This window comes from Loa loa, assembly GCF_000183805.2.
Source record: "Loa loa unplaced genomic scaffold supercont3.45, whole genome shotgun sequence".
NCBI classification, from domain to species: domain Eukaryota; kingdom Metazoa; phylum Nematoda; class Chromadorea; order Rhabditida; family Onchocercidae; genus Loa; species Loa loa.
Genome location: NW_018108225.1, coordinates 221,278 through 237,314, shown reverse-complemented (window position 1 = coordinate 237,314; position 16,037 = coordinate 221,278). Strand labels below are relative to the sequence as shown.

The window sequence follows — 16,037 nt, the reverse complement described above, 5'->3', positions numbered from 1 at the left end:
CGGTTGATGTTTTACGATTACAGTAATCGTGAAAGTGACAACTTCCCTGACAAAAAAATATAAAAGAAAATTAATCATGAATGATAAATTCGTGATTAAATAATAAATGAGAACTTTTAGCTTAAAAAGGATTTGAACACTGCAGAAGTTGGATTAATGAATTAATTACTTTTCTTCCATTTGCTTGAGCTGTAACACTTGGCTGTTTAAGTTCATTAAACAAGCGAAACTTCATTAATGTCATCAACTGAACAATGCATGAACAATATTCATGGCAACTTTAGAAACAAAAAAAAAATTAAATTAAATTAAAAAATTCACTTGGAGGCAATCAATGTTCTGAATTTTCGAAAAGCCAAAATATTGAAAGAGACTTTGAAGAGGACCGATATATCCTCAACGATGAAATTCATACAACGGGAATTCTCAGTTAACGACCGCTATTTCCATTCCTTTCCTTTTTTTTCAATAATTCAACTTATCTCACTAAAAGGACAAAAGTCTTTCCTTCCAATGAACAAAATCAATTGCATTATGTTTATTTGAGTAACGAATAACTCATTCACTCACTTAATGTTTATTGAAATTATTCTTATTGAGGAAAATTTGAATTTAAAATTCTTTAGACAAGGATCCCAATTATCTTCCTTTTTTTCCCTCCCCTATTCTCTTTCACTCTCTCTCTCCTGGATATATTCTGCTGTGGTTTTTTAAGGAAGGGGAAATGCAACAACTATTTGCACTAAATATTTAACAAAATATTCAACAGGTTTTTTCTTTTTTTTAGATCATCTGAAACTGTGCTTTTGTTACCACCCTGGTAGGTTGATTGGAAATCTGAAATGGCAACAAGCAGGTAGTCTTATTAATGAGAGCATCCGGAAAACGACGCACTGCCGGTTCACGAATTGGATACGTACTCGTTTATGTTTGGTATATTAATGTAGTTAACTTCCTCTTCAATAAATGTTTGACAGGTGAGCACATGTCAATGATCACAATTCATGAGGAAAGCTTTTCCCTCTTTCCCTTTATTTTCACCTGTGTCACCAACGTACAAACTTTTCTGGAAAAGGATACCCATAAAAGATGGTAATGCCCACATAGGAAACCTTTCAAAATACACTGATAAATCCTTAGTTTTTCTGTCATTTTATTGAAAAAAGAGAAGAGGGTGAAAAAGATGTCATTTAAGTTGTATTATGGGGATACAGTTTCTTGCTCAGAAATAAACCATGAATCTCGATGATTTAGATCAACAGCAGACTACGATAGGTGAAAGCTTTGGCCTACATTGCATATCGGAGTATTGTTGAGAGGATATCGAAGAACCAGATAAAACGGTCCTGTGGAGGTATAGTTCATGCATTTATTGGATTCGCATAAACTACGACAAATATAAATCTGTAGAGAAGAAATGGAATCATTATGAATTTTCTATTTAAGTAGAGAGCCGGGACCGGTCCTCGGTGGAGGACAATGATCACATGAACCAGGTTGTCCTGGCGGTCCTCGGGGTCCTGGTGGTCCATGTGGTCCTGGCAAACCGTCCACACCTTTTTCTCCCGGATCACCCGGCGGTCCTGGAGGCCCTGCTTTACCCGGCTGGCCATCTCGTCCGGGAGGTCCAGGAGGTCCTGAAATATTATTTTTATTTCTTCGCGCACATTTGAATCTGAAAGTAGACAAAGACACGGGAATATTGGCTTGTCGTGATGCTTACCTTGGGGTCCAGGAGGTCCAGGAGGTCCTGGTGGACCAGGTGGTGCACCATTTATAATCTTTCCTGGCTCTCCTGGAGGCCCCTTTTCACCCGGCAATCCTGGTGATCCTTGTGGTCCCTGAGGTCCAGGCGGTCCTGGCAAACCAGGAGCGCCATCAATTCCTGTAATAAATGATAAGACTAAATAATAAGGTAGAGATCGCTGATAACAACACTCACTGGATGAATTTACGAAATTACTTTTGTCACTTTTAGTCAAAGTCCAGGTACTGTGAAAAGGTAACCTGGAATGCCAGCATCTCCTTGAGGTCCAGGTAAACCTTTTGGTCCAGGAGGTCCAGGCGGTCCAGGAGGTCCAGGTGGACATTTCTGGCATGGTGGCTTTGGAGGTGGTCCAGGGAGCAAACTACCATCACGGCCTGGTGGTCCTGGATTACCCGGTCGACCTGGTGCTCTGAAAAATTGTCCCGTGAATAAACTTAAGCATTTGTAATTGGATGCGCCAAAACCTACTTACCTTAGTAACCAGAATAATCAAGCAGCAAACACATCACAAGCTTTGCCAAGAATAATCTACCGTAAATATCAAGCGCCACAATGGGAAATAGTATTGGAAGAAAAACCTACTTTTAAAAAAATGACTGCAACTTCTCGGACAGTTTTGAAATTAAACGGAAAAGATGTGCTACTGACCCAGGTCGTCCATCACGTCCCGGAGGACCTGGTGCTCCAGGTGACCCAATTTGACAGGTGCAGCAACTCCCACGGGTCGGTATATTTAATTCCAGTTGCGGGTGGACGTTTTTTGTAATAAACTGGCGCTTTTTACGAGGTGTTATAGTACCAGATATGGAAGACGTAATCATTTGCAACTGTACCATTTCTTTCCACATATCTCGTGAACGAGTCTGAAGAAGAATTTTGATAAAATAATTAAAAAATTCATTTTTTTCAGATTTCTTGGCATAAAATTTCATCGTTAAGTCATCTTAATTAAATTAAACAGTTGCAAAGAAAAAAGTGGCGATTCAATTTTGAAAACACGTTACTACCGAATACAATCATCAATTTGGTCCAGAAAATCAAAACAATACCGTATTTGTTCATTGATTGACTTTGATTTCATTAGTCGTTTTAAATTTTTACAAATTTCGCAAAACTAAGGAGTAACTATAAATATTTCAAGATAAAATGTGATAAAAATAATTTAATCAAACATTTGTCTAGTCGATCATTTTTACCTTACAGTAATCAACCTCATTTTGCATGAACGATTGGACACTTTGCACATGACTGTAAATGATTGGTAATGTGATCACACAGCACATCACTGATATCGTGGAAAAGGCAACGGCTGCAAAAGCAACAGGCTTCAGAGAACGTTGTTTCTGACCCGGAATATTCATTTGTAGCCGGATATCCTAAAAATTATAATTAATGAGGTGATAGATACTTATGAACAATAATGATGACAGAAACTTAGGAAACTTATAATTGATTCATTCAGGTGTTAAAGTAAAACTGCGCTCCATCAGCTAAACTCATTCCAAAAGTTGCACGGATTGCAATATCCAAACCTATTTATGTACTCACTTATGATTTGTTTATTTATTCAGTTAAATATTTATTGAAAATAAGAAAGATAAAAGTTAGCGGAAAAAATTTAGGGAAGATTAGCTACCTATTTAGTAATTAACTGTAGATGGTAATAATTACGAGAAAATGCAGATAGATTTTCTTCAATAATTCCTGAAAAGGGAAATCGATTTAACTATTTCATGTGCAGAGATGCCGATAGCTAAACCTTAGTTATATGAGTTTGTCCAAATTAGGCAATTGTAAACATTCAGGACTTTTGATCAGTACATTAATTTTATAGAACGAGGTCCACTCTAGTTATCCATTTTCTAACTTTCTCATATACTTATCCGTTCGCAACTATTTGTCCAGTGAATCTTATAATCCGATGTAATGCAAACGAACTAAACAATTCAGCAAATTACTTAGCCATGCATGTTTGTTATTGTTAGAAGAAGAAAACAACGTATTTCAGAATTGTCCAAGCTTAATAATGGACAAGAACTTCTAGTTGTTTATTCTTTCAAACAAATTACTTTTACAAAAAAGCAAGAAATATAATTAGGATTTAAATAAGAGCCTGCTGAGGTTAAAAAGATGTAAAGAAGTAACTACTAATTAAGGAATTCATGTAGTAATTAAGAATTTCAGAAAATCTTTTCTGCAAGGAATAGAATCAACAGTTGGAGTCCATAAACTGGAAGAATTAACCATTTCAAGATGCCATTACCGCTACCTCCACTAGTACTATCCATAAACATATACTTCGAATCACTATTAATCTCGAAGGATTCGTTTTACAACATTGTAGTAGGTCAACCAACGCTTTTCATTCCTATAGCGAATATCGACCTATATTTTGGGTAGAAAGATGGTGGTGTCAGGAACTGAGTAGAATGATTCCCATTGGAAATTAGGTCGTTCTTTCACAAATCATCTCGGACGTTGCATAATCATTCTCGAAAAAAAAATTACGTTTCCTCTTTTCATAAAATGATTTAATGGTACGCCAGAACTAGATGATCAGTAACTGAGCAGTGACTGATACAGGCTATCATCGGCTCATGAAAAAGGAAGTAATTTGAACTTCATTACTTAATTCACTATACAGTGCTGGCATGATTTAATTATGTTTTCATTTGCATTATCGAATCGTGGATTTGGTTATGCAGCCACACCAGACAGTATTATTTCAGTAAGTCAGCAAATCCGGTAGCATCTGATAAAGAATGCACTAGTTATCGCACCTATGACCTAATATTAGTTCCAAAGCTGTGTCTCGTCCAGTCAGATTAGACAAATAGAAAGGTGAACTGAAATTTACGATTCTAGTCATCAAACCATTCCAATTGTCCACTAGTATGGCTTTTTATTATTTCAAACGATTTCAGCTTGATCATGGCTTACATTTATTCAGAATTCCAGACTTTTCAAAATATTTTAAACTGAATTTTAAAGGTATTCCAGAGGTTGAAAAATAAGTTATGCATAACAAACACAAAGTTAAAGAGGACAATTACAATAATAAAACAAAATACGGTGAATAATCAACCATTTCTAAAACCTCACTCACAAAGAGGATTAAAAATCCTCTATGCACATCTAAATCTTCCTTATTCCATATCATTTGAAAAAAAGTTGTCTAAATCGTTCAATTTTCAGTGGAAAGTTATTGGAGAAATTGAGGTGTATGATAAAGTTTTACACTTCCTCGTCATTTTGCAAGTTGTTTCAATGCTTTTCATTTTCACAATATTGCTCAACGCGTAATGCCAACAGATCGCATAATCGCTGAAATCAAAGTTCAGAAACTTAGTCTGGAAGTGGTCGACAACGTTAAAAAGTTATTACTTGGCTTCACGGATAATGTTTAAAAGTTACCTGAACACTATATTCTTTGATACTATGCTTGCCTATGGTTGAAAACCGCTTATATTATGATTTATATTGCTACTCCCCCATCCATTTCATGGCGACTACCGTTTCACTAAACAGAGCTTTTTTTTTTTTCAACGAATCAAAAATTTTGGAAAAAGGAGTGAAAAAAAATATGTGAAATTTTTTGAATTCCACACAGATACCATACCTTTGACATATTGTCATATCGCATAATAGTTTTTTCGCCCAATTCTTCATTTGTATTAATCGAAAATTCATCACTTTCATCATAATGCTTACAAGCAATATAAACGAGAACGATCTGATGACGTGGTCTTACATCGCGCAGAATATTAACGAAATCATCATTCAGTTTCTATAAGGAATAATAAGTCATTCTAATACTTCAAAAGTTTCTAAAGGATCCTTCTTCCTGCAGCTATCCTGATTTTATAGGAACAGACAACAAAAAAGTACCTCAAATCCCATTACCCTTTGTCATGATACAACTGAGATTATTAATGAAGTTGATACCAAATGAAAGGATTCTTTTGAAATGCTCACTTTCTGGAAATAAAGAACGGCAGCAACAAAGAGAGGAATTTGTATTTTATTTTTCGCATTCATCGAAATTGCACGAAAGTGCTCAACATCATTTCGTTCAAAAGCCGAAAAAAGGTGTCCATAAATCGAACATTCCAGCAGTAATTTGTCTGCAATTTTTTCTGTAACTTTTCTGAGAAATGGTACAACCAAAATTATTCATTTGTCTTAATTTATTAACAAAAATTTAGGAAAATGTAAGGAAAAATAAAATTTGCATTGTAAGGAAAAATGTAAGGAAAAATATGTAAGAAAAAATAAAAATTTGCATTCGAAAACCAAAGAGTAATCAGGTATTTAAGCGAAGTTGAGATACTACAGCTCGAACTATGAATAACAAAAATTAACTTGATTTATAATCGAAGGCCAGAAGGTTAACAAAATAAACTTATTCTGACCTCAGTTGCCAATTATTTCAGTTTTAATCTCATTAAGTCCTTGTTTTCAACTTATTTTAATCTTACCATATGCAATTATTTAAATCTAATCTCACAACCATGAAAACTCAGAGTTTTGACTTTTTCCTAAACTCATAAACATACTGAAATTACAGTCATATAATACCCTTAATACAAAGTGAAGTAAGACTTGTCACCTGATCACCACTAAGGAAAACTAGTCGAACTTGAATTGTCAATAAAAGTTGATGGACAAACCATAGATCTCGGCTGTAGTCGATGAATACAAAACAGACAAATTTCGAATTGCATCTACCTTTTCCAACAAATATTGATTCCCACTTTAACAAAAATAAAAATTACAAATAAAACCGCAAAAACCTTCGTTGACTTTCGAAAGGTAAATAATGCACGATAAAAAAGCACTTGATATTTGTTTTGTTATTTAAACATTACTTTTGGAGGACAAAAAAAAAACGCTAGAAATACTTCCCATAATATAACTGTGTTTCAATATTTAGAAATCATATAAAAGCTTGTGATATTTTGCGGAAATAGTAGAAGTTAGAATGGAGATGAAATTTCAAGAGATTTTTGTTGATACCGCTAAAAATCTTACCTTCGTAATGCTATTCGTTGTTTATGCAACTTGCAAATATCTTCATTTGGCCAGTCATGACAACAACTGATATAATGCATCGCATAATCCATATACCAGAAATGCTCAGCCAATAAACTTACGAAGAAAATAAATTCATCTGTGCGCTCACTTACTCCTGAAGGTAATTCCATAAAATAGGGAATTTACTGAATACTATTTCCCTCAATTCAAGTTCTTAGAAGAGAAAAGGTTTAAAAAAATTTGAAAAATGAACCGAAAAACACAGCACAACTTTCCAATTAAGATATCACAAAATAGATGTCAGTGTTTCGAAAAGTTTGTATTATGAGCTACTTAAAAACAAACCAATAATTTCATGGATGGATTCAAAATCGAACATTGTTGCATCATCAAACTGTTTACCTTCTGCTAAATTTTTCATAAGATAATATGTATACTTTTTCACCGCCAGCTCCTTCAATAAACAAATATTTGGATTTGTATAAAAAATAATGTGAAATGAAGCACTTCTAATTTTCAAGAAGTGAGGAGAAAATTGACCTTCGATGAGTAGCTTCGAAGATAAATCTTACGTCAAATTTACATAAAGTATGCTTGAAATCAGAAAGTAAACTAACAGTAGGCCTCAGAGTTAACGAATGTCTATATAAATCCATCGTATCATAATGATTTTCTGCTTCTGCCATTGTCGCCTACAATGAATTATCCAACAAAATGATGATATATCTGTTTTTGAGGGATTTGATTTCATTTATTATTGCTTCATGTCATGATCTCTGTTATCGCCGAAATATATCATCTCATTCTAAGAATATAAAACTCTTGGAGATAAATTATTGATTGTTTCCCGCAAAATAATGGGTGCAAAGCTTAGAAGAATACCATAAAGTACTTACCAAAACACACCAAATTTCAGCTGATTCGGGGTTGATTTTTTGAGCCATATTCAGAGTCCGTCGTGCTAAATCATACTGGAAATAATGCATGCTCAAAATACAATTTCATGTACAAATCTCTTGTATTAAAAAATTATTTTAAATATAATATGTATAACTAAACGTTTTCTATTTCTAAAAAGCAACATACAGGTTTTTCCTCCTTATAGAAGGCTCCAGTCCTTCCGTCTTCGCTCAAAAATAGGCTTTTTATCCTCATTGCATAAAAATTGAAAAGTTTCGAATGATACATACCTGAGTGAACTTTAGATACAATAAGCCAAGCAAAAACCAAGCAGTATCGTTTCTTATGTTTAGCTGTATGGCTCGTATAAGACAATGCTGTACCGTTAAAGCATTCCCTATGAACCCAACCGCTTCCGAAAGATTTGTCCAGTACGTCGATTTCATTGTTTTCGATGAGCAAAGTTTTATGGCACGTTTAAAACACTCGACAAGGCTGAATATACTAGATTAAAATCCGTGTGGAAAATTTCATCTTACAGTAGTTTCTCAGCAAATGGCATATGAATGTTGTGGCTGGAATTGTCAACTTCGGTTTCTAGTCAAAGCCACCAGTTAAACAAACTACTCGTTTTATTTAAGTCAAGAAGACGCAAAAGATGAAAGGAGCATGGCGTTCAATTCAAACATAAATGACTACGACCGCTTGATAATGAAGGATGTGAAGCAAATTTCACTGAAAAATTACAAAGCGTTCTCCTTCAGCGAAAAAGAAATCACCTATGTTCATGATAAACAATGAATCAGAAAAAACCGAAATTTAGCTTAGTTCATGAACTTGTGATGAATTTTCATCGATTTTTTTTCCAAGTTTTTCATACTAACTGCAACTATTCATTTCAAACGCAACATCATAAATCACTTAAAACGATAAATATTATCGAAATAAGTAGACAAATGAACATGCTTACTTTGCATATCCAAAGTTATCTTCTGTTAGTTGGCATTTCCGTAGCAAGGCAACACCCAAATCATTCCAGGCACTAGCCCAGTCCGGATGTGTTTTTACCATGAAATAACAGAAATGAATAGCTAATTCAACTGCATCCAATACTGATCCGATTTTCCAAGTGCTGGGGAATCCGAAATATTGGAAAGTATCAGCGTGATATCTAGATGCTAACAAAAGCGCGTCAGCAGCAAATTTGAAGGATAATACAAATCCTGGATTCTGATCGAAAACTTTTTCAACCAAGCCGAAAAATTTATTTAGAAGGTCAAACTGCAAGGAGTATGCCGACTTTTGAGCTAATTTCAGGATGGATTCGGCATATAACAGATAGACACAATTTGTACCACTTCGGCCACTTTCAACACGTCTTATCAACTTCATACATTGTTCCATTGCTTCCTCCAATTGACCGGTAACTTGGCACATTTGAATAAACTAGAAAAAGTTAGGATTATTAATAATGACCGTGGTATTATCTTTACTTATCAAATTCCATCAGTGTTGTTGCCTACCCACTTTTCAGAAAATTATAGATAGTAGAAATTTGAAAACTAGATATTGTAGCAAAAAATTGCTTTGCGATTGAAAGGAATATTGATTTAAAGGAACCGTGCTACGGTAAAGTTACCCACACGTTCCCAACAAAATGTTTTTCTTCTGGTACTTCAAGTAACAAAAAGATACTTAACAGACGCGCCAGCAGTAAAATGTCGAACGCATATAAGTAATTTGAACTGTCAGCAAAAAAATCGAAATAAGTTTTGAGAAATAAAAAAAAGAAAAAAACTGTTGCATTCAGAAACAATGAACCTAGAATCATTATCGGTGGGGAAAAATTCTTGCTAACCCGAATTTGAGCAATTTCATTGTCCGGTTCAAGATCTATTGCTTCCTTGAAAGCTTTGATAGCACTGTGGTAGTTCCCACGTTTTTTATATGCATCCCCTAGTGTAGTCCAGATCCCAGCATCTGTCTTATCAAGTGCAACAATGTGCTGCATTTGATCAATTGCTGCATCCATCTATAAAATTCAATGAGATTTTCACAAACAAACAACAATTAAATTTTTAAAGGCAAACAGAAATAATGACGGCTCCATTGATATTTCTCACAATCTGATTTTAAAACTCAAACACAAGATCGACCAGGTAATCAGATCATTACATTTTCTGTAATATAGAACTAACTCGAGGTTTCAATATGGGATTCATGAAAATCGTCGTTTAACCGTTCATTTTGATCTAGCCACCCTCATGCAAGCAATAGATCAAAAAATCTCATTCGTTAAAAATTTTAATACCATGTAATTGCAGAACTTGATGAACGAAAGTGGAATAAAGAATAAAACTTACATTTCCACTTTGAAGCTCCAATAATGCCAACCTTTTCCGTGCCCAAAGATCTTTAGGTACTATTTTCGAATATTGTAATAAATATTTAAACAGATCTTCATTGCGACCTTCCAAGCTGAGCAGTTCGTCTAATAGCTTCGCAACCTTTCAAAAGAAACAAAATAACAATAAATGCTCATTAGATGTTGAGTACTTAAAAACAGGAAGACTCAAAAAGAATTGGAATCAGAGAACAGAACATATCTTCAGACATTCCTTTCTGGCAGAAAAGAGAAACGCTATTGATGCTACTTGAAAATATTCGGCTTTATCCTCTTTAAATTAAATACATTATATAGAAAATTACAAGTGAATCCTTAAATTTAAGTTCGTTAGTTGTACCTTGGCATCTTGCGGACGAATTTTTGCTGCTCGTTCCAAACAAGCTATAGCTTTGATTCGATTTTTCGTCTTCAGACTTAATCCCAAAAAATAAAAAGCTTTGCTACTATATGGATTTAGTTTGGCTACCTGCAAATGAAATTTGAATTATTTGTTATACGACAATAAGGAGCAAATGGTAATTTAAATAAACAAATCAAATTTAGATAAAATTGAAACATAACCCCAACAATTTTAATCATTTAATTAAGAAAACATGCAGGACAAGAAGTACTAAAACTTTGGAGAATTTTTCTTGAAAATTATCATAGTAAGTTAAATAATTTCATGCTTATTTAGAAGCAAAAAGTTTGTAGGCCTGCTTGTAAATCATGGAGCAATTCAGAGGGGAATGGCACTGCTTTATAGACTCTTAGATTTTGAGAGTTATCATTCTGATCTAAAAAAAAAATGAAAAAAAAAAACCTTCACAAAAGCAGATGTAGCAAAGGCATCTTCGGTATTCAATTTCAAACAAATTTCGCCAAGAACCAATAGCCATTGCCACGATTTCGGATTAATTTTTACAGCATTTTCCGCTAAAGATCTCGCTTCTGAAATAATCAATATTGAATTGATTCCAACAGCTACTTTGATAAAAACAAATAAAGAAGAAATAAATATTATTACAAAAAAATCATTGAAACTCCTCAAGTACCTCAGAAATCTCAGAAAGCGCTACCCGAACACTTTACTGCGGTGTGAAAATGGCAGTGACTAGACAGTATAGAAATATAAATGCATTTGATTTAAAAGCTTTAAGCAAGTTGTACAAACACGATGGAAGGGGAAACTACCAAAGAAGTGGTTTCAATATGAAAAAATCATTGGAAAGATGGAACAAAACAAATGAAATCATAAACTCCAGTTAGGAAACGACCACGATACGTAGCTATATCATCACCTCGAGATGTGCTATATTAAGTGATTGTTAGTTTTACTTATCCAAGCAATATTATCGATCGTTCAAATTCAAAAATCAAATCATTACCTTGTAAGGACCCTTTCGATTGAGACTTCTTCAAGATCATAGCTTTCCAATAGCTTTCCTCAACAGGATCTTCATATTTCTCTCTTTGTATTATTTCTATTTTCGACGCATCATCCATATCAGCATTTCCACATATCATCGGAAAAAATTCAAAGATAATGCACATTCAGTATGAGTTCAAAATTTTAGTTGAATCTAAATTATGCAAATGTTTAAAACCACCAAGAATTCGACCCAAATCATTACCGCAAGCTGTATGTTCCTAGATGCTTGCTTACTGCCTGAACTATTAGCCAACAGTAAACGTAATTCCGCCAACGCACTGTCATCATGAATACCGTACAATGCTTCACATCTAGCACACAAAATTTCTTCACTTAAAGCTTTAGTAATTGCGGGATGTATGCGTGGGAACGTTATATCCAGAAGAGATATGACCTGTTCATAGCGTTCTTGAAAAAGCAGCAGTGGAACAGCCAAACCGATATACGGCCTAAAAATGTACTTTGGATTTGATTTGAAAACCAAATAGTTAGCATTTAAAGTAAGGACATTAAAATTTAGAAAAGACTCATACTCACCTAGATTATCGCTGAAATAGCAAAAGCAGATATAACAGAGACTAATTAACAGCAAATCATTTGCGCTGAAATAGCAAAAGCAGATACAGAGACTAATTAACAGCAAATCATTTGCCGCAAATTATTTACCACATATCATTTACCACAAATTACTTTACTTTTTTTCTGTTTCTTCCAATTCATCCTAGCAAATACAGCCAACTTACCACTTGCATGTATTGTTTCTCAAATTTTCATCAATATTTTTGATCGATAATGACATTTCTGCCTTCTCAATATGTCCAAACAGAAGTTCGAATTCTGTTTCTCTCTCTACGGCATTTCTCAACATATCGACAATGTCAGCCGAAGGATCTACTTGACGTCGCTCCAAATAGGAGATAATAACAAAATATCGCAATAAATCAATTAGCCATTCATCATTGAGTGAAATGTATCTAACATGCCAGCTTAACACATTCCGTATTTCCTCTAGTGTCTAAACACAACCCTTATTGATTCGTGATGCAGAAGTACAGGATATAAAACAATATAATGTGCAACAGAAGTGTAAAGTTGAAAGCTCTAAAATTGAACTGCCAAAACAATAGAAGAAATTACCAACCTCTGCCCAAGAACAACGTAATACTGCACATTTCTGATGAATTTCACAGTCCAGTTTGCCATTATCAATTTTGGTTAAACACTGTTCTATCTGGAAATGAGAATTAGATGGGAATATAAAAGGAATTTTCTTACATAATCCCAGAATCCAAGAAGTTCAAAGTTGGTTGCAACAAATCTAAACATTTACCAATTTTTTCCGATCACCATCCCAGTCATCAGTGGACAGTACCATTTTTAGTGCTTCCTGACAAAATTCGACATCATCTAATCGATCGAGATTTGAAAATGCTTCATCAAATCTTTTCAATTTCAGTAAAATAAGACCCAGTTCTCTCTCATATGCATAAACTTTTTCTGGAGTCATCCTAAATAAAAACAGGCTAAGTGGTTAGAAATTTTCGAAAAAATTATGAAAATCCTCCAAGTTTTTATAAAGTAGAACAAATCTGTGAAATTTTTCTAGTGAATTTTCGATATGTAAAGCTCTAGATACAATTAAAATTCCAAAATGTTAAAAGAAAATATAAGAAAAGTTAATTAATTGCATAAATTGAACAAGTTAACATACCCAGGAATACGTAGTAGATTGCGGGTTACTATTAGGACATGTTCCAAATCAACATACTTCCCTTGTTCATAAAGTTTGTATAATCCTTGCCACGCTAAAGGCTTTTCTGCATCAAGCTCGGTTGCTTTTTTGTAATAACTAACAGCTTCCCGATCATTTCCAATCTCTCCACTTGTAACTGCTGCGAAGACGAACAGCAAATAATCAGATACATCCTGCTTCAACAGATTCTGGAACAAGTAAGCAGGAAATTATTACGCTTAAATACGAAATTACGACACTTTAAAGTGGATCACACCTGGGAAGAATGGAATACAGGGGAAAGAGAATTGTCTTTGGCTTGAAAAACCCGAAGTCAGCTAACATTTCATTAGATTTAATAAAAACCGACAGAGAAGATCCAGAAATACTAATGTATGATGCATTTATGTATTCCAACCATCGAAAATAGCACACCTCTATAATCTCCCTTGCTTTCTTGAATTCCTTGGCATCGATATGTTGACGAATGGTCTTAAGTGCAGCTTTCGTTCCCATAATTTCCACAAATAAAATGGAAATAACCAGCGCGAATCTGAAGCAGTTCACACAAACAATAGCTAAGTAAGGACTAGTTACTTGAAAAGTAACACCCACCCACCCTGTTGGCTAACAAATTTTCAACATGTTCACGTCTAAATTTCAGGCTATTATAAATTCCTTTAACGCCGAATGTAATAACGAACAATGTTGCACATATATCCCAACTAAAATTTTATACATATGAGGTATCCTAACAACAAGTGCAAGCAAACATACATCGAATTTTATGATATATCCATAACTTTAATCATATCTAAAACTGATACAAGGTCAGGACAGACATGCATGTGGAAATAAAATCATTTATCTATTTTATGTACAACATATGAACGATAAGCCTGAAGTATTTAAAACTTCGATCAAAATGGCTCTTAATTCACCAATGCTGGCAATCAAAATGGCTTTAATTCACAAATGTTGGACTGAAATGGTAGTTGCCACACGTATTCACGTGACGATTATACATACGATCCCACCACAGCAACTCACCATCCAAACACATGTCACGGCCACGATCCTGAACTTTCGAAAGTTTTATTTGTTCATATAACCAACAGTAATGCAATTACCACTTGACGAAAAAATACTCCTTCCTAGACTGTGTTTGGCTTCATTTCTTCATTACATTACGCCTAATGCAACTACCGACATATTGGAAGGCCATGTTTATAACAAAGTAAACTCAAGTTTTTTGTTCCTTTAAAACTAACTTAAATTAACCTCAATCATTTTGTGTGCAAAATAACTTCCCAGCATCGTGAAATACAAAACAAACATAGTGAAATGGGAAATGAGCCACAGTGATTTCTTGTTATTGCCGATGAACAATCAAAGTGGAAATGTTTTCTGACAAGAATCCATCAATTATGAAATAAATTTACTACTCCTCCCAAATTCTTACTATTTATTAGGAAATACTTTTACTAGTGGCATGACTGCACAAAGAGAGTCACATCTGAATAACCTCTGATGATTTATCTCACTCTTCCATTCAATCCATCCAAGTTGATTGGATTGTTGATCTTTACACATAACACCAACAAAAACCATAAAATACTCCAGAACTTTCAACGCCTACCTCAAATTGGAACATCATTCTAGCCAGAATATAGAACACGAAGATAAACGAGCCAGCGTATAGGAATACAGACCGTGGGGTGTAACGGAAAAATTCGTATTGCATTGAATTGGCTGAATACCAGCGAAAAACAGCTGGATCAATTACTACACCTTCCTACAACGTATGAGATAAAAAAAAGTTGCAAAATGGAGGAAAAATTAGAAGCTTAAATTAACATAAAAAAGTCCTCCGCAAAGTGATTCAACTTGAGTTTAAAGTGGAAAATCATGGTCAGTCTGCAGAAATCTTATGCCGTTCCTTTTTTCCTTTTTATATTGCAGGGACATGGAATGGCTGATATAAAAAGTGAGAACAACTTGAAATATTTCAAAACACGAATTACCCTGTACTTGAAAGTATGTGGGTCGTATTCTCGCCTAAGATATTCTTTTTTCAGAATTTCTTTTAAACGATATCGCCATAAGACAGCCTGAAACATATAAAAATACTAAAACCACACAAAAAACATAAAGAACAGTATTAAGCCGGATTGGAGTTGGAAAATCTGAAAATTAAGCTATCGGAATATACAATGATATGTAGCCATAAACTGTTGACAACAGAAAAATTTTAGGAGGTGATCTCTAACCTCATAATTTAAGGCCATGGAATTACAGAAGAATGTCAGCTAACTTTTCGTGAGTTTGGAAAGATTCTCAACAATTACAAGTGACCTTTTTCTCCTCATCACTTATGCCATAGTCTTCTCCAGCAATGAATTTCATTTTTCCATGAGTTTCAAAATATCCCAGCACTGGATCTTGCCACAGCTTTGTGTTTGTTGGCATCTTACGTCCTACCAGCGAGAACCGCATCTCGATTTTTCATGCACTTTCCACCTAAATTACTGGTAACAACAAACAGGTATAGTGAAAAAACTGGTATAATGAAATTTTATTAGCACAAGAACATTACCGATCAATTCTCTCACTATTCCCAGTAGACAAGACTTATTTTCCATGAAAAATGAAATGAAACTTTCCTTCCTGTAAGGTTTATCAGTAAGAGCATTCATGCTTCTAAAGAAACTTTGTGGTCCCTCGGAAACGCTTCAATGACTTCCCTGAAATGATAGCTACCAAAGCAGCGCAACCCCCCCCCCCC

At 34.4% G+C, this 16,037-nt stretch overlaps 3 protein-coding genes across 3 annotated transcripts; all 3 read right to left on the bottom strand.

Annotated features, from left to right (window-relative positions):
• Nucleotides 1–1,437: 1,437 nt before the first annotated feature.
• On the bottom strand, nucleotides 1,438–3,129 carry LOAG_00403 (hypothetical protein; the record flags this gene model as incomplete). The annotated part of the gene is made up of 5 exons (XM_003135943.1): nucleotides 1,438–1,637; nucleotides 1,724–1,885; nucleotides 2,008–2,177; nucleotides 2,417–2,631; nucleotides 2,965–3,129. 5 exons carry the CDS (start codon nucleotides 3,127–3,129, stop codon nucleotides 1,438–1,440), a joined length of 912 nt encoding a protein of 303 aa, XP_003135991.1.
• A 1,903-nt stretch (nucleotides 3,130–5,032) lies between these two features.
• LOAG_00402 (hypothetical protein) lies at nucleotides 5,033–13,812 on the bottom strand (the record flags this gene model as incomplete). Its single annotated transcript, XM_020445423.1, has 20 exons — nucleotides 13,688–13,812; nucleotides 13,232–13,461; nucleotides 12,851–13,028; nucleotides 12,662–12,751; nucleotides 12,264–12,535; nucleotides 11,755–11,969; nucleotides 10,912–11,039; nucleotides 10,447–10,575; nucleotides 10,066–10,209; nucleotides 9,561–9,734; nucleotides 8,673–9,148; nucleotides 7,993–8,197; nucleotides 7,699–7,773; nucleotides 7,420–7,494; nucleotides 7,148–7,256; nucleotides 6,800–6,956; nucleotides 6,439–6,521; nucleotides 5,744–5,892; nucleotides 5,388–5,555; nucleotides 5,033–5,092 (listed from the first exon to the last, which is right to left on the bottom strand). The coding sequence occupies exons 1-20, from the start codon at nucleotides 13,766–13,768 to the stop codon at nucleotides 5,033–5,035; spliced, it is 3,198 nt and encodes a 1,065-aa protein (XP_020304118.1). The 5' UTR covers nucleotides 13,769–13,812.
• A 159-nt stretch (nucleotides 13,813–13,971) lies between these two features.
• Nucleotides 13,972–16,037, bottom strand: LOAG_00401 (hypothetical protein). Its single transcript, XM_003135941.2, has 4 exons — nucleotides 15,608–16,037; nucleotides 15,277–15,363; nucleotides 14,892–15,047; nucleotides 13,972–14,330 (listed from the first exon to the last, which is right to left on the bottom strand). The coding sequence occupies exons 1-4, from the start codon at nucleotides 15,746–15,748 to the stop codon at nucleotides 14,217–14,219; spliced, it is 498 nt and encodes a 165-aa protein (XP_003135989.1). The 5' UTR covers nucleotides 15,749–16,037; the 3' UTR covers nucleotides 13,972–14,216.

Coding starts and splice junctions, on each gene's coding strand:
- LOAG_00401 (XM_003135941.2), bottom strand. CDS start 15,748: ATGCGGTTCTCGCTGGTAGGACGTAAGATGCCAACAAACACAAAGCTG. Junction 15,364..15,607: donor TAAGTGATGAGGAGAAAAAG/GTCACTTGTAAT, acceptor TATATGTTTCAG/GCTGTCTTATGGCGATATCG. Junction 15,048..15,276: donor CACATACTTTCAAGTACAGG/GTAATTCGTGTT, acceptor CATACGTTGTAG/GAAGGTGTAGTAATTGATCC.